This window comes from Malaclemys terrapin, chromosome 14 (assembly GCF_027887155.1).
Source record: "Malaclemys terrapin pileata isolate rMalTer1 chromosome 14, rMalTer1.hap1, whole genome shotgun sequence".
Taxonomy (NCBI): Eukaryota; Metazoa; Chordata; order Testudines; family Emydidae; genus Malaclemys; species Malaclemys terrapin.
In genome coordinates this window covers 43,443,552-43,461,610 of record NC_071518.1, presented here as the reverse complement: position 1 = coordinate 43,461,610, position 18,059 = coordinate 43,443,552, and the positions used below count along the sequence as shown (strand labels likewise).

At 54.5% G+C, this 18,059-nt stretch overlaps 1 protein-coding gene across 1 annotated transcript in view; it reads right to left on the bottom strand.

The window, feature by feature from the left end:
* Positions 1 to 3,034: 3,034 nt before the first annotated feature.
* Positions 3,035 to 18,059, bottom strand: part of ZNRF1 (zinc and ring finger 1) — a 97,343-nt gene continuing 82,318 nt past the window's right edge. Inside the window, exons 3-5 of the mRNA XM_054049057.1 lie at positions 7,842 to 7,947; positions 6,091 to 6,181; positions 3,035 to 4,257 (exon numbers count right to left, since the gene is read on the bottom strand). Coding sequence (XP_053905032.1) covers positions 6,124 to 6,181; positions 7,842 to 7,947 — 164 coding nt within the window. The 3' untranslated portion in view covers positions 3,035 to 4,257; positions 6,091 to 6,123. The remainder of the gene's footprint in view (positions 4,258 to 6,090; positions 6,182 to 7,841; positions 7,948 to 18,059) is intronic.

The window sequence follows — 18,059 nt, the reverse complement described above, 5'->3', positions numbered from 1 at the left end:
AGGAGCCCAGGCCGTGGGGCCAAGGCCAGTCTGGGCTGAGCCCTTTGATTCTGACAGGTGCTTTCCTGAACCAAATGGCCCCAGGGCCCACCTCTTCCACTCTGGGGGCTCACCCTTGCAATCCCAGAGGTTTCCGACTGCCAATCCTGAGAACCTCACCAGGTTCGTGCTGCCTCATGCATCAGCAACAGGAATAAGCTACCAATTGAACCATACCTGAGACTCTGGTGATGATGTTAGACCAGCCTGTGGCTCTCGCCCTGTAGCCAGGCCCCACAGGGACAGGCTCCAGCTCCCTCCCCCATGGCCAGGTGGGCCCCACAGGGACAGAGTAGCTCCCTCCCCGTGGCCAGGCGGGCCCCACAGGGGCGGGCCCCACAGGGACAGGCTCCAGCTCCCTCCCCCATGGCCAGGCGGGCCCCACAGGGACAGAGTAGCTCCCTCCCCGTGGCCAGGCGGGCCCCACAGGGACAGGCTCCAGCTCCCTCCCCCATGGCCAGGCGGGCCCCACAGGGACAGGCTCCAGCTCCCTTCCCCATGGGTGGGCTGGCCAAGCTCAGAGCACCACAGCAGTAAATCCCATTCCCAGCACCTCCAGGAGCTCTTACTCCACTACAGGTGGGGGCAGATCTATTACAGAGGGGCCTTTTGTAGCACAGGCACTGTTCAGAGCATGCTTGTTTTCTAGGGCTCCTATGGGTCAGGAATCTCTGGCAGTCCTGGCTGCTGCCATGGGACAGGGCGTGACCTAGAGATTTGCCATGGTGCCATTACAAAAAGATCAGATCAACTCATGTCAGACATGGATTTCCAACCTGCCTGCCCATGAGAGTGGCATCACTGCCCTGACCTGTCCTGAGCCCTGCGAGCACACGGGAAGCTGTCTGACCAACCATAGCAGCGATTACAGCCCTTGCTCTGAAATGGACAGGCCTTGCTGTGCTCACTCGCTAGCCCTGGAGGAGGGTGATGGGTCTCACTGCAGCGCCACCGACAGGATCAGGGCCACATTTAGAGCAAGGTCTGGCTTTGATGCAGTGCGCAGCTCCCAGCACCACAGTGCCCCATTCATTCTGGCAGCTTCTAGATGCTACTGTCATCAAACTAATGAGCCCCCCTTTGCACTGCTGCTTGGGGGAGCAGAGACAGATTGCTGGGCAAGCTGACTTAAGGCACAGTGGGGGCAAGGAAAGGCCTGTTATCTTCATACCACCACTTTGAACTTCTCTAGAAGCCAGGAATCCCCCCCACCAATATCACTGCAACCTTGACTGCAGAAGCAGCCACAGGGTAAGGAGGCTGTTAACATTGCATTGTGTTAGAGGGGCACAGGTGGCATAAATCAGGAGGGTGCTCACCATGCCACCCACCTTAAGGCATTTCATGCAGGTCTGCATGGGAAATTAGTTAAATTGGAGAAAATGGTGATTAATACAAGAATGGAAAAGCTGGATAAAGAACTGGTTAAAGGGACTACTGAAAGGGGAAAGGCTAGTGGAGTTCCTCAGGGATTGGCCTTGGGCTCAGTCTTCATCAATATTTGCATTAATGACCTTGGCACAAAATGTGGGACTGTGTTAATAAAATTTGCAGACAACTCAAATTTGGGAGGCATTGCCAATACAGGAGGAGGACTGGAATATAATACAGGAAAAGCTGGAGGACCTTGAAAACTGGAGCAATAGAAATGGGATGAAATTTAATAGTGCACAGTCATGCACTTAGGGACTAACAAGAAACTGAGGACATATCAGTTGGAAGTGAGAGGAGAAAGGCCTGGGTGTATGGGTCAATGGCTAAGTCATCCTGTGATCAATGTGATAGCCTTTTTCCAGTGTAAGTCAAGCCTAGGATGCATCAGACGAGGTATTTCCAGTAAAGACAGGGAAGTATTATTGCTATTATACCAGGCCCTAGTGAGACCTCATCTGGAATACTGTGTGCGGTTTCTAGGCTCCCATAATTAAGAAAGATGAATTCAAAATGGAAGAGGAGCAGAGAAGGGCTACTAGGATGATCAGTCGAATGGAAAACCTAACTTGCAAGAGGAGAGTCAAAGAGCTTGGCTTGTTTAGCCTCACCAAATGAAGGCTGAGGGGAGCTATGATGGCTCTCTATAAATACATCAGAGGGATAAATACCAGAGAGGGGGAGGAGTTATTTAAGTTTAGTGCCAATATTGGCACAAGAACAAATGGATAGAAACTGGCCATCAACAAGTTTAGGCTTGAAATTAGAGGAAGGTTCTAACCATCAGAGGAGTGAAGTTCTGGAGCAGCATCCCAAGGGGAGCAATGGGGGCAAAAAACCCAACTGGCTTCAAGAGCTTGATAAGTTTAGGGAGGGTGATGGTGTGATGAGATTGGCTACAATGGCATGCGTCCCATCTGTGATTGCTAGCAGCAACTATCCTCAATGGCTGCAGACAGGACACTAGATGGGGCAGGCTCTGAGTTACTACTTCTTTCCCAGGTGTCTGGCTGGTGGGTCTCGCCCACATGCTCAGGGTCTAACCGATCACTGTATTTGGGGTTGGGAAGGAATTTTCCCCTGGGTCAGATTGGCCAAGACCCATGGGTCACGGGTCACTTGCTGGTTTGAACTAGAGTAAACAGTGGATTCCCTGTAACTAGACCTCTTTAAACCATGATGTGAGGACTCCAGTGACTCAGCCAGAGGCTAGGGGTCGATCACAGGACATGAGGTTCTGTGGCCTGCAGTGTGCAGGTCAGACTAGATGATCATGATGGCATGTTCTGGCCTTTGGCTATGAGCAGTGTGTGGGGGGGAAAATCTAGTGCCCTTAGCCCCACCCCCTCAGCAGCACTGTCCAATCCAATGCCCCAAACAAGGATGCTCCACCCCATACCCAGCAACTCCCACATGTAAGCTGCAGCCACTGAAAGGCATCCTGCCACTCCAGCCCCATGCACCTGGCAGCATCTGGTTCCCATGCCACACTGCTTCACGAATAGCATTGAAAGAAAGCAGCGAGGGGGTTATTGAACAGTATTTTAATACCATATCAAAACACCTGGACTCATGAAGAAAGCTCCCCTCCCTCCCAAGCTCGGAACAACTTTTTTTTTGTGTTAAATTTAAAAAAAAAAAAAAAAAAAAATTTTTTTTTTAAATATATAAATACAGAAACCTTTCCGGCAGGGCCCAAGCCCACCGCTGGGGAACTTGGCTAAAATGCTCCTCCCATGTGCTGCTCTCCTCAACAGCAGGGGGTAGAGGGGGAGGGGGGGAAAAGGGGTTTGCTTGAATAAAATTCCACCTCTTTCCTTTTTCTGTCTGGAAGAAAAAAAAAAAATCCACATGGGTCTAATAAAAAGGATCCTCTGCAGGATGCTTGTGACTTAGAACCTTTAACTGTAATGACACACACACACACACACACCCCACACACACCCCCCCAAAAGAAATAAGGAATCCTTTTTTTGGCCACTAGGTATCATGAGGCTGAGTAGGAGGTGGCGGGTGAGGGGATGAAAGCTTTTTGGGTGGCATCTGGCTATTTCAGTCACTGAGTGGCAATAGCCCAGTTCAAGAGCGGTCAGTCCATAAACATCACCAGGCAAACACACCAGTCGACACTGAACTGTTTTGTTTTTTTTGTAAACACTTTAAAGACAGACCTACAACACCTCCTGCAGGTGAACAGAAGCTGCCCCCGTTGCTGGGGGCCGTTCGTCTCCTGTCATGTTCAGCTGATTACCGTTTGGTGTCCTCAAAAGGGAAAAGAAATCCGTAGTCAGTGCAAAAGTGAGCAGGGCTTGCAGTGCCAGGCCCGGCCCAGTGCGGAGGCGCTCGCTAGGGATACAGGAATTCATCTGGGTTTCAATAGGAATAAACAAGACGTGCTCCATTTGGCCAGTCGGCCCATGACAGCTCCGTCCCGGGTCAGCTTTCCTTTCACGGCTGGAAGAAAAGGCCCTTAAGCCAAACATCATGATGGAATTTCATTTCAGGGTCGCAATTCACTGCTCCCGCTTCCTCTCCCTTGCTTAGCAGATTCTTCTCCCCCCATGTCAGTGGCTGTGGAGGTGAAAGTACGGGGAGAAGGCAGCTCTGCTTGCAGGGACAGGCTCACCTGTATTGATTTTTCCTTTAAATAAAAAAAAAATAAAAAAAATTGGCAGCATCCAAGTGGATTCAAGTTTCTGGTTTTTGAGGAGTTGAAAGGTCAGCCCGAAACTCCAGCTGGGGCGGGTGGGAAGGGGAGAGGATGAATGGCAGGTACAGCAAGGTGCCCTGTAGAGAGAGAGAGAGAGAGAGAGAGACAACCCAATGTCACCATACCTGTCTCACCTGGCCAGGCCAGCTCCATGGGGGAATGCACTGACAGCACCCCATGCATTCTGGGCACGCAGCCATGCAGACAGGCCTTCAGACCGACCCGCCGCCCCCAGTGCATTGCAACATCCACACAGCGTGTGCATGTCTAGCTTCCACCGCCCCATGCTGCAGAAAGGACACACTCCCCACAAGCAGGGAGCCGTGCAGTGACCAGGAAAGGGTTAAACTCGTACTCGCCGAGCGTTCCGATCCCTGGAGGACAAGGAGACGTTAAGGGACAACGTCGGACTTCAGGCTATGTCTACATGGCCCCTCAGTGCGCATCGCGGCAGCCAGCCCCGAAGTGTAACTGCCCTGTGTAGACTCTGCTCAAGTGAAGTAAAAGGTACCCAACTGGTGCTAAGCTAGCCCTGTTTCAAACAGGACTAGTGAACGTGATCTTGGTGCCGTTTAGTTCACTCTAGTGGAGTCACCATGGAGCGGTTACAGTGCAACACTTCAGCGTGAGCTGCAATTCGCCCCTGTAGTCCCTGCTGCTGGGCTGTGTGGACAAGCCCTGAAACACAAGGTGGGATTCTCCAATCTGCCTAGGGAAACAGAGTCCTGATTTCTTAGCTGTCTTGGATCAGCTCAGCCAGGAGGGACGTTCTCTCACTTGCATTAGTCAGAGCTTTGGAACCTCCCGCTGAACATGTCTGGCCCCATTTACAGTCGCCCAATTTCAAGGGTCGGCCCTTTGCCCTTCTCCCAGCCTGGCCAGCGTGAAGCCAGGTGGACCCTGCCCTGCCTGCTGGCAGCGCTGGTCGGATCCCAAGTGACACAGGAGATGGTTCAAGTGCTAGCCCTGGTACGGGGGCGGGGAGCTCCAGCTGTCCTCACTCAGCCATTCCCTAGCAAAGTGGCTCACTGAATAAGCCAAAGGAACAACTTTCTCCCTGCCAGCCCCTTCCCCTCTTGGACATCATCACCGGGAAGGCAGGCTCCGCAGGCCACGTGCTGCGACCTGGGACCCCTGCGCATGCACCTGCAGTGGGCTCTGCACAGGTGCAGCTGATTAAAACACAAGGCTCAATTCTGGTGCTGATGCACAGGAAGGAACAGCCCCCATTCCCTCCCCCGGGGAAGGCTGGCCCCACAGAGCCAGCAGCTCTGACAGATGCCCCCAGGGAGATAAAGAAGAGGCAGCTATTTTTAGTGTCATTTTGAGCAGCAGAACTGCATTTAAAACGATGACACTTTGCTTTTGAATGTTGATAAAAACAAATGACCCCCAATTTGCTTTTCATACTAGGCCCGGGTTATTTCAAATCACACCGGCTCAGCGCTCTGACACTGTCGCTGCAAAACAAAGCATTTTCCTTACAGCTCAACCAGAGATCAGCCTCCCACCCTGGAAATTTAACACTGCTCTCATCTGGCCCCAGGGAGAGGAGATCCTGGGGCAAGTGAATACTTGCTTTGGGGTTGGTTTACTATTCAATTCCAATGAAACACACACACACACACACACACTTGGAAGAAAGCTAATTTAAAAAAATTCATCCACTCCTGACTCTTTAGTGAAGGTGTATGAGCTTCTACTAACCACCTCCAAGACCTCCTAGAGATCCTCCAACATCTAGACTTGACACCATTAAGGTAAAAGAAACCTATAGGACATACATCACTCCAAAGCCTTCTTTATCCATCATAGAGCTGCACAACAGAGCAGAAATCCAGAGGCTACAAATCCCTTTGGCTCCACACCCAGAGGCAGGGTGGGGTATCCTACGTTAGAAAGAGCCTCACCTTAGAGAGAAGTCAGCAGGCATGCCCAGGAGGTCAATCAGAAGGATGCTCTGGGCAAGATCTGTTCACTTCAAACCACGAATCTATACAGCTGGGGAGAGAGAGACGACAGTCATTTTGTACCCACGGAGCAGGCAGTGAGCTCGCTCTACCAGGTGCCTCCTTCAGCTCAAACTGCTTCATAAGGCAGCTTCTCTAGATGAAATGCCCAGAATTCTCACCCCAGCGCTGTCAGCTGAGTGCCAGGAGGGAAGGATTTGCTGAGCAGGTAGGAGGGGCACCCTGCATCATTGCGCCTGAGGTAGAAAGCTGGGGTAGAGGAAACTGCTATAGGTTTGTGAGGTGGCCCGGGGGATGGCTCGCTCTGGCCATACCAGGAGTCCTGGTTCAGCACCCAGGGTAGCCAGTGTTAGGAGAGGAGGAGTGGGTCAGGGCACTAGCCAGGCACTCAGTAGAGCAGGTTCAATTCCCTGCTCTTCCACAGACTCCCTGGGTGTCTGGACAAGTCCCCCAGTCACTCTGTGTCTCAGTTTCCCTTTCTGCCCAATGGGGGCCTGCCCTGCCCCCCAGGAGGATAGATCTACTGAAGACTGGGAGTTGCTCAGATAACCCAGCGATGGGGCTCAGATAGACAGCATGTTCCACAGCCTTTCACTCACTGCTGGCGGATTCGTTCGCGCTGCTGCTTTGTCTCAGCGTTGTGGGGACAGACGGTGAGCTATGTGTACACCACATGTGCGGCTTGGCCTCGGCACAGCGCCCACCATTGCCATGAAGGCAGGTCCTTGGAGCAGGCTCAGGACAGGTGCCCCCGGGCCTGGCTCACAGCCTCCCCTGCATTAGTGGCCTGTCCTCTTCCACTCTGGGGAAATGCCAGATATTGGAGGGCTCTCTTCCAGGCACACTGCCTGGTGCTGCGATGCCAGCAGAGGTCACGAGCTGAGCAGGGTCAGAGCCTGCCTAGACTTGGGGCTTTATGAGAAAACCAAGGGTTCTGTCACTTGTGGGGGTATGCTCCCTTCTAGCCCAGGGCTCAGCCAATAGCCCAGCACCGTGCTAGGGGCCACCGTGCCACTGGAAGGATGTCCAGCTGAGGGGCTGAGCTCTTGTGGTCTAATCCCCTAGAATACCTCTAGCATTAGCCGGCGAACCAGAAAGCCCTTTGAGAGGCTTTGACTGCACTGCTACACCCAGGAGCAAACAGGGCACCACTGGGCACTCCGCAGATGTGTGCGGGAACATTTGCTTGGTAGCCAAGAGCTCAGCATTGAGCAAAGGGGTATGGGAAGGGAAATTGATTCCCGCTGGGAATGCAACAGACCCCACTCATCTGTCCTATCCATTTCCCCCAGGTCCCTTCCCCAACAGCGCGGGGCAGCAGCCACTCCCCACAGCCAGCGTCGGACTCTGCCCAGCTCCCAGGGGTGAAGCCAGAGCTCCCCAGCACTTTGCAGCCATCAAAGCCTGGCAATGAACACGTGGCACGGGGATCATCACCACTGGCAGCAAGGGCAACAGTAGCACAGGGAGGGGAAGGACCTGAGGCCACCCAGTCAGTCAGTGGCAGTGCTGGGAACAGAGCTCTGTTTGAGATGAGGCGGAGGGGAAAGGGGGCTGCGGGCACATGCCCTGGGCAAGTGGGAGGGTATGCCCAGGGCTTGCCCAATAGCAGCCGTTCTGCAGAAGAAGGCTGAGCCAGCCCTGTCCCTGCCTTCAGCTCCCCAGGAAGCGACACATGCCCGGCCCGGTACCTTTTGTGATAAATGCACAGGCAGGGCAGCCTGGCTATCGTGTCCCCCTGTAGAAGTTCCTCCAGGCAGATCACGCACTCGCCCGCGTCTTTAGTCAGCACGTCATCTAAAAGGGGCCGAAAGAGGAGAAATGAGGAGGGAGGCAGACAGCATGCTGGGCAACTGCCATCCCCAGCGAGCAGTTCCTGCGGGCTGTGCACCAGGCCCCCGCGCCACCCTGCAACTCTGCCTGCTCACCCCCCATGCTGATCACTACAGGGATGGGGGGCTCCGGGCGCTATGGCCCCACGAAGGCTGCTGCATGGGGTGGGTGGGGAAACAGATGCAGGATGCACACAGCTCGCATCGGTCATATCTCCATGCAGGATGGATGTGAACAGCTCCCTCCCAGTAAAGTGACTGGGCCCCCCAAATTGGAGCTGGCCCGATGGCCAGGCTGGCTGCAGGGCCAGGAGCCTCTCCCTTTCCCCACAACCCGTCCTATTCCCCTCTGGACTGGCCCAGCAGCTCCTGGGCCCCTTGCACAGACAGGTGGCGATCCATGTCCCCACAGAATGCTACATGGTCCCGATCATTGGGGGCACCAGGGGAGTCCTGCACCCCTGGAGGTGCTTACTGAGTAACTGTCTTTTTACTGCCCTGTGCAGATACAAAGAAAACCTCAAAGCACCCTTGCGAGCCAATAAACCATTGTCCCTGGGTCACCAGAGGGGAAACTGAGGCACAGAGTGCCCTGGCCAAGACCACACTGGACAAAGGTAGATAAACAGACTCCCCAGCTCCCAGCCCATCCTTCCTACCCGCAGAGTGCATTAGACACAGCCACCCGCAACACCAAGGCTCCTCAGCAAGCTTTAGCAGCCATGCCAGAGCTGGGCCCAGCAGGAAACGGAGGTCACCAGCCGCTCCTTCACCCCCAACTGCCTGCCCTGCTGCCCAAGGGCCCTTCTATTTGGCAGGCCAGCGGCTGATCCAGGCTGCACCTGGTCTCTGAAGCAAATCCAGCAGTGGGCAGGGAGCCTTGCCTTGTGCCACCTGGACACACGCCAGGCAGGGAAGCGGGTCTATTGCCATCGCAGGGCCCTGGCTAGCTCTGAGAAATGAGCACCTCCTGCCCCCGAAGGGCTGCTTTCTCCAGTGGCTTGGCACAGCAGCAAGAACACGTGGTGCTAAATGGTTCTGGGAGGAGAGCCCTGGGGGGTGAGGAGGCCGCCAGCGTTTGGACACATGAAGGCAAAGCTGTTGGCCCTGAGACTGTGCCGGCAGCTCCTAGGGCCTGGCAGGAAGAACACAGGATTTCTGCGCTCTGCCTCCCGGCACAGACAAAAGGTGCCCAGCGATGGCACACCAGCTGCTCTGTGCTCAATTCCCCAGCCCATCTGGTCATGAGGCAGGAATCGACTGCCAGCTAGGCACAGTGCCTGCCCTACAGCCAGGAAAACGCCAGCGAATGAGGCAGAAGCACCCCCAGAGAGCGCCCACATGCTGCCCGCTTCCAAACCTGCACTGCTTTCTCCATGCCTGCACATCAGCTGGGCCTGCCGTGCGGGCTCTGCCCATTAGAACTGGGTCTCCGAGTCATTCAGGAGATGAGCTTAGGAATCGCAGACTAGTTGGCAACTCGGGCCATGGCTCAGTCCCATGCAAAGGGCCAGTTTTTCCCTTGTGGGAGGCGTGGTCTGGAACAACAGGGGGCTGGCGGAGCTGTGTGGGGAGCCCCAGCATGGCAAAGGCTGCTCAAGCAGTGCACTGCTTTTTATGCCAGCGCTATCAGCTCCACACTTTCACAAGGGCCAAAACCAGCCTCTGAATTCACGCGCTCCATGAGCCAGCAAAGACATCACCGTGTCCTTGCGGGGAGTGGCCAGGGTTGGCGGAGACCATGCAGATTGAGTTGTTAGCAAGCTCGGAGCAAGCCGGCTGCCCCCTCTCCTGAGACTGCAGTCTCCTTGCTGTCCCCCTGTCCTGCCTCCCAGAGTGTGGACAGACAGACTGCTGAGACCCATGGCCATGGGGTTCCATGGCTCTGACACAAGGAGCCCCCGGGCATGGACTGAAGGCACCAGCTACGAGTGCAGGGCACAGACCTGCCAGCCTGGGCTGGGGCTTTGCAGAGCCAACCCAGCCCCGGCTTCAGGAAGCCAGAGCCAGCCCTACCCCACAGCACACCACGCCCCTGCACAGGGGTTTCTGGTGATACAGCGGGGGGGTAGGGGAAGCACAGGGACTGGTGCTAGAGCAAGGACTGCAGGGGCTCCCAGTGCCTCCCTTCCCAGCCACCCCAGCAGGAAGCACACGAAAATGCTACCTCCACTTGGGCACAGGGGGGTGATGTTGGCTGGGCTGGGGAGGGAGCTCAGAGCTGTGCCACTTCAGCAGGAGGTGCTGCAAAGAGCAGGGCAGATGAACACCACTGCTCCAGCCCCGGCTCTCGGAGAGCAACACTGCCGGGAATAGAGGCAGAAGCGCTGGCTGCTAGAACAGGTCTGGCAGACACGGGCAGGGGACATGCTTGCTTGGTTGATTCCCAGAGCCCCATGAGGGGATGGGGCTGCTCCAGGGGGGTGGCAGGGTGATGTGCCAGAGCGGGGAGCTGCCCAGCAACAATGAAAGCGCGCTCTCTAATCTGTCACACTGGGAGGAGGGGGACCCAGCCTGATGCAGAGACAGTCTCCTCCCCCTGACCTGATTTCCAGCTCCCAGGGACCCAGCCCCTGCTCACAGCGTGCCAGACTCCCCCATGTGACAGGGAAGGTGCAGTGCCAGCACAGTCCTGACACCGATAGCTGGACCAGATTGCACGGCACTGGCGGGAGGGTGCGGAGGGGAAGGTGGCGCCTGACTACAGCCTCGTGCTCGCCTGGCATTTCACCCCAGTCCTAGCAGGGGGCTAACCAGAGCACAGCCTGCCCAGCTGTGGCCCACTCGATCACCGAGAGGGGGCAAAGCTGCTCCTATTTCCCATGGCAGGATCTCTCCCCCAGAGCTGGGAGGCGGCACCAGCAACGAGAGCGCAGGGCTGGCACCAAAGCAGCCCCATGCTCGTACCTGCCAGCTGCCCGGAGACGCACCTGGCCGCGCTGCTGCCCCGGAGATCCCTGGCACTGCTACCCCGCTAAGATTAGGAACACTCCCAGTGCCTGCACAGCGACTGCTCTACTCAGAGCACTGGGCAGCTGGCACCAGGGCCAAGCTTCCCAATCCCGGCTGATGGGTGAGTGCCACCCCCCAGCACAGAGAGTGCCAGCCCCATGCCATTCTGCCATGCAGGGCTCTGACCTGGGCTGTGCAGAGGCCTTAGATGCAGATCAGGGCCCTGGCCCTGCCTGAGGAGCTGAGCCACCACAGAGCTGTGGCTCCTGCTGCAGTGCCCATGGACCCTGGCGAGGTGCCCAAAGCTATACTGCCCATGCCTGAGCCAGGATTAGAACTCAGGACACCCTGGTTCTCAGCCCCGGGCGCAAGCCTCCTGTCACCTCTGGCCCTCATGTCTAACCCCCAACCCCGCTCCTCTCGAGCGCACCCTTGCCCTGGCACCCACTGCCCAGCTCCTCTCCTCACCCTCTAGCTGCCAGGAGCCCATCTCTAGCCACGGGGGTCACCACAACAGCAGGATAGGCCTTGGCCAGGGCCCTGCTCATGAATCCGCCCCCAGCCTGCCAGGAACAGCTCACAGGCCAGAGCCACTGCCAAGCCAGGCCACTGGTACCATGGGAGTGACCCCAGAGGAGATCACACTGACCTCTGCGGGCCGCAGCACTGTTTGTTCAGTGACCGTCGGCTGGCTGGTTCCCCACCCCACACGCTGTTCAGCTCCCTCCTGCCCCAGTGACAGCTCACCCCCAAACCTCCCACAGCTCCCAGGCCAGCCCGCCATGGCTAGCAGGCCTAGTAACTTCCTATTGCCTTCCATGGCTCTGCCAGCGTGCCCAGCCTGGACAGCCATGCCAGAACCTGCATCCACCCCTTCCCGCTTTCACCGCGATATAACCTGCACAGCCGCTCCCTTCTCCGCCAAGCAACCCCTCCCGGGCGCTGGCTACAGCTGGGCAGGTGCGGAGCCGCGGCTGCCCCAGGCCATACCCCAAGTACGGACCACAGACAAGCAATGCTCCGTAGGGCACCCAGCTGTGCCAACCCCCCATTTCCCTGGGCAGGGGGTTCTTGCTGCCCCTCAGCTCAGGAATAGGCTGGACAGAGTCCAGGTACAATGGGGCCCTGCTCCCGCTGTACCAGAGCATGGGCTGGCACCACTGCCCCGGACTCCACCTGGCCTCTGTGCTCAGGACTACAGCCGCAGGGCAGTCAAACTGACAGGGTTCACCGGCCTGAAAATGAAACAGATGCACAGGCCCAATGCCCAGAGCTGGGGCCCCAGGCTGCCCACCTTGCGGGGGGAGCGAAGCAAAAAACCCCTGCGTTTAACTCAGTGTTGTGTGCCAAGTACCAGTGTAACTGCACTTTGCATCACCTCCTGCCCTTACCGGTTGGGCTGGTGCCAGTTGGCAAATCCCTGGCGTTCCTGGGGTGGGGGGGGTTTACCTCCTCGTTCGCACAGCAGCAGTGCCAGTCGTGGAAGCCAGCAGTTTATGCGAGAGACTCGGGATGCTGGCAAGTCCCTAGTGGGGTCCCTGCGCTGGGCTCTGGGGGCCTCTGATTTAACGGGAATGGTTATAAATTCCAAGACCATTTCCCTGCTCGGCTGCAGAGCCAGGTCCCAGGCAGGCTCTGAACGGTGGGGCAGGGAGCTGTGCGAGACAGCTCAGTGTAAGCACCACAGAAAGGGAGGGTTGGTCAAGGGTCATTAAAGGCAGGCCCTGCTCTCCCGGCCAGCCCCCCTTACCCGTGTCTAGCAGGTGTGGGTCCTGGGGACAGGGCCTGGAAAGCACCAGGCCTACTTGTACTGCAGCACGGGTGCAAGCCAACAACCACACTTGGCCTCCAGGGCTTTAGGAGCCATGCCGAGTCCAGTCTGGAGGGGCCCTACCCACCCTCTGCTAGGACCCATAGAAGCACGTTTCGGGGTGTCTGGGCAGCAGGGAGACAGCCTGGTTAGTTTGCTTCCATGGTAGAGTGGGGGCTGGCTGCAGCCTCGTCCCAGGTGGAAATGGGTGTGTTCTGGTGCAGAGGCTCTGCTGCCAGTCACCCCACTCCTGCTCAGCCAGCCGAGTGCACTCACAGCTGTTAACAGTCTGGACGAGGCTCCGCCCAGCCCAAGACCTGGGCACATCCTGCCAGGCACTGCAGGCTTCTGCGAAATTCCTGAATGAGCCTTGGGAAGCGTGGAGTGCAGCTGGGCCCCTCCACACGCTGGCTGCCCTGTGAGCTTTATGCAAGGGGCTGCTCGCTCCAGGTCTGGTTGCAGCTGGGGCCAGTTTCTGCTAGGATTTCACAGCTGTGCGGTGTGCCCAGAGGAAGGTTTCCCATACCCAAGCAGGTTGTCTGGTAGCCACTGTGCCCTGTAGGGGCGAGGATACACTGGCACATCCAAGTGGAAGAGGACCTCGCTGAAGAGTTAGAACAGGGGTAGACAACCTGTGGCACGCAGGCTGATTTTCAGTGGCACTCACATGGCCCAGGTCCTGGCCACCAGTCTGGGGGGCTCTGCATTTTAGTTTAATTTTAAATGAAACTTCTTAAACATTTTAAAAACCTTATTTACTTTACATACAACAATAGTTTAGTTATATATTATAGACATATAGCAAGAGGCCTTATAAAAACGTTAAAATGTATTACGGGCATGCGAAACCTTAAATTAGAATGAATAAATGAGGGCTTGGCACACCACTTCTGAAAGGTTGCCAACCCCGGGGTTAGAATATCGATGCCCAGGTAAATAGGCAAGTTGATTGCAATGGCTCCTCTGGGAAACAGTGCCCATAGAATGCCCTCCAACTCCTAGCGTGCCACACAACCTCACCCAGCATGGCACTGCGTCCGCCTCTGGGGTGGAACACAGCCTAGCAGTGCACAGCCATATCAGTTCATTCCTGGACAGGAAGTGAGGACTACCAAATTTAACTGAAACTGCAGAGGGCTTCCAGCTGGAGTGTGGCCAAGGTAACTGGGCAATGCCGATTGGAAAGGCGGCACCTCCTGCAGCGCCGAGCCCCTAAAAACATGCTCTGGCACTGGGTCACTCAACTCCCGCTCCCTGCTTGTTCACCAGTGCCACTTCCCTGGAGGTCTCCTTGCGAGTACAGAACAGGATTGACACTTGTGAGAGCCCCCGAAATCCCAGCCCAGGGCTGCAGCCACTCCTCCAGCACCCACCACACTGTAAACTGCTTCAACACAGTTACGGTGGCAGCTGAACAAACCCAACGGTGCTGCAGTGAGTAACCCCCCCAAGGAGAGGAGTTCAATTACACATTAACTGTATGTGGGCTACACCACACCAGCAAGCTACAGGAGCGGAAAGATCATAGCTGAGAAGCAGGCAAATTACTCGGGCACAGGGAGTATGGCCAGATCCATTCCCCCAGTCCCCTTACCACCTTGGTTTCCAGGCAGCTCATTCGACACCATTCTGTGCACTCCAGCAATCTCTGCACTACATTATTTTGCCTTGAGTCCCCCACCATGGCTGTCAGCAGGGTGGAGAGATTTAAATCAAAGCAATTAAAAATCACAAATTTTAATCAGGATTTAAAGCAGCAAACGGGAAACCTGGGCTTAAATAATTAATTTTAATTATGTTTTAAATTTGTACTTTTAAATTATTTTTCTAAGGAAAGGTTGAGTCTCATTCACTGGTGACCACTGAAACGTGGATCTGCAGCCAGATATGTGCTTTACACTGATTTTGAGGTTCCTTTTTGCTAACCCAGAGGGTAGCACTAGCTCTGTACACATTTAACTACTCGTGGGGGAATTCTGTGCGATTGCATGCATGCATAATTAATGAGCCTTTCATATTTTTATTTTTTTGTGCAGAAAAAAAGGTTGTCAAAATGTTGCTGCAGTTCTGCTTTTTGCCCACCAGACGGCGCTGTAGCGAGAGAACACAGCAGCAGCTCCCAGCCAGCTAGGGAAGAGAAAGAGCCTGCCTTCTTCACAGAGCCTGTCACACCAGGTCAGGAGACATGAGCTATGGGGAGACAGTGTGGGGCTGCTGGGGGATTCAACCAGTTGCTAGTGGGCTGAATGGGAGTGGAGGCACAGGGCCACAAGAGGGAGGGAGGTGCAGGGCCATATGGTGATGGGGCGGGGTGCAGAGCTACATAAGAAAAAGGGGAGTGGCTGGGTGGGGGCACAGAGACATATGGGGACAGGGGAAAGGGTACAGAGCCACATAGGGACAGGGGCAGATGTGCCTGACTGAAAGGGTGAGGCCAGGGGTCAGCCAGGGTCTACATGAGGGAAGCTCCCTAACAATCCCTCCCTGTCCCCCCTCAAAAAACCTGTTCCATACTTTTCCCACCCATACACAACAACGCTCCAAGTTCACAACCAGGCTCCTTCCCAGCTCCTTCCCTCTCCCTCAGCTCCTCCATTACCCCCGACACCCCCAAGCCTTTGCACTGCTTCTGAGGGGTGCAGGAAATACAATTCGGTATTGTAGTTTAAATTAATTGTTAATCAGAGTTCTGTATTAGTATGCCTAGTACGGAATCTATTTGTCAAAAAAACATTTCCCAAATGTTTTTTGTTGTCTGTATTGTTATAGACATACTTGCTGACAGGGATTTTGAAATAAATGACCAAAAATAATTGAAACTAGTGAGATTATATTGTGCTATTTTGACAAAATACGCAGAATTTTGCAGAAATTTAAAATACTGTGCACAGAATTTTTAGGCACAGAATTCCCCCAGGAGTAATGACATTCATTTAAGCAACTTACATAACTTATCCTAAAATTTATTCCAATTCTTAATTTTTACATTTATTGTGTTAGAAAATGCTGGATTATGTGTTTCTTATTCACTAGGTTAATTTTTTAATTTGTGATCTGGATAGAAATTCAAAGTTAAAAATGCACAAAACCAGCATTAAGGTTCTGGTGTTGTTTTATTAACAACTAACTATGGCTACCTTAAAAATGCTGGCTACATAAGAAGAAAGATTTATTGGAAAGTTTATCAAAATATGTCTTGCATTTAAAACTGACTGATCTACAAACAAAGGCAGGATAATCTGTAGTTAAGGAATTGTACTGATTGTTTCTGGTCACCAGGTCCTTCAAGATTTTAGAACTAGCAGAACTCATCCTCTCATACTTAGGTTTTTTTTCCTGGATTGGAAGAAGAAAAACAAGCCTTCCTGCTTTTTCAACTGCCAATTGGTTTCTTCATTTTGAATGAACTGGCCCTTGAACTGACCAGGTCGAATAAAGTGAAATGAGGAACATATTCCTGCTGCACTTGCAGAAGAGGCTATTGCTGTCAAAAGCTGGTTTAGCACTTCAGCAAACTCTGGTTCCAGGTGCTTCGCTGATGATTTTCAGCAGGTCAGGGGGGTGACTTGCTTTAAAACTTGGCAGCAACCACGTACCGCTTAATATTATTTATTGTATTTAATTTAAATGACAATAGATACAACACATTTAGGCCTTGATGTAGGTTGTCAATTTCAAATTTAATTTGAAATAGGTTTAAATTAAAAAAGTTCAATTTTGATAAAACAATGGGATTTTTATCCTCCTGGGCTGGCAGCAGTGGGAGGGGCCAGTGCAGACAACTCCAGATGGTGGCTAGAAGTTTACCTATCCCTGCCCCCACACACAACGGTGGTGATTAAAGCACCCGGCCCCTTGCTCACACCCAAGCTCTCCACCTGAGAGCTCTGCTCCAGGGCCTCTTCACTGGCTCCCCTCTCTGTGCCCATGCTCCGGCTTAGAACCATGCCCACTTCAGCTGAGCCAGCTGGCACACAGGAGGCAGCCCCTTCAAAAAACCTGCTGCCATGGAGTCGCTCCAGCTCATCACAGGATATGGCGGGGCCGGAATCCCTACCTGCTGCTGTCGCGAGAACAGACTGGGGAGCCCGCCACGCTGGGGAGAGACTGTGCTGAGCGGGAGCTGCTGTTAACCGACTCCCTGCCTCTGCAGCAGGTCCTGATCTCGCATGGATAAATGTTACACTGGCAGGTGAGGGTGCTCTCACACCAGCCTCCGTAAGCATGCAGGCTGCACTGCTGGGTCACCTGTCTCTACTCACACCTGCCAGGGCCCTGCTTGCCTGCAAAGTCCACCACCCAGGCCAGACTCAGGGCCCTACTGAGTGTCAGCCACATGTCTCGCCCTCACCAGCAGCATAGCTTCACCAAGGGACAGGAGCCCCGCTATTGTCACTGTACAGCGAGGAGGAGTGCCCGGTGCATGGGCATGCAGACCATGGCAGAGCAGGGCAGGAATGGACGTGCACATATATACACCTTGGAGCGTCCCCCCTCATGCCCACGATGGTACGCAGACACTGGAACAGAACCAGGTCTGAATCTCAGCTCACTAGGCCACGGGGGAGCAGCACAAGCCAAGCAGCAGAGTACGTACCCGCACCTCCTGCAAAGGGGCACACGCCGGAGAGCCTATTGCTTGGCTGGACAGAACAAGCTGGGCCTCAAGGCACCATGAAGAAGGGGAAAGCCCCAGGGCCTGCGTGGCAGGCAGACCTGGAAGGGCTGGGCATGCATGGAGGCAGCACACAGGGTAAGGCCGTTGGCAGAGCCCAGGACGCCAGCAGTTGAATCATAGAATCATAGAATATCAGAGTTGGAAGGGACCTCAAGAGGTCATCTAGTCCAACCCCCTGCTCAAAGCAGGACCAATTCCCAGCTAAATCATCCCAGCCAGGGCTTTGTCAAGCCGGGCCTTAAAAACCTCCAAGGAAGGAGACTCCACCACTTCCCTAGGTAACGCATTCCAGTGTTTCACCACCCTCCTAGTGAAATAGTTTTTCCTGATATCCAATCTGGACCTCCCCCACTGCAACTTGAGACCATTGCTCCTTGTTCTGTCATCTGCCACCACTGAGAACAGCCGAGCTCCATCTTCTTTGGAACCCCCCTTCAGGTAGTTGAAGGCTGCTATCAAATCCTCCCTCACTCTTCTCTTCTGGAGACTAAACAATCCCAGTTCCCTCAGCCTCTCCTCATAAGTCATGTGCTCCAGACCCCTAATCATTTTTGTTGCCCTCCGCTGGACTCTTTCCAATTTTTCTACATCCTTCTTGTAGTGTGGGGCCCAAAACTGGACACCCAGTTTTATCTTG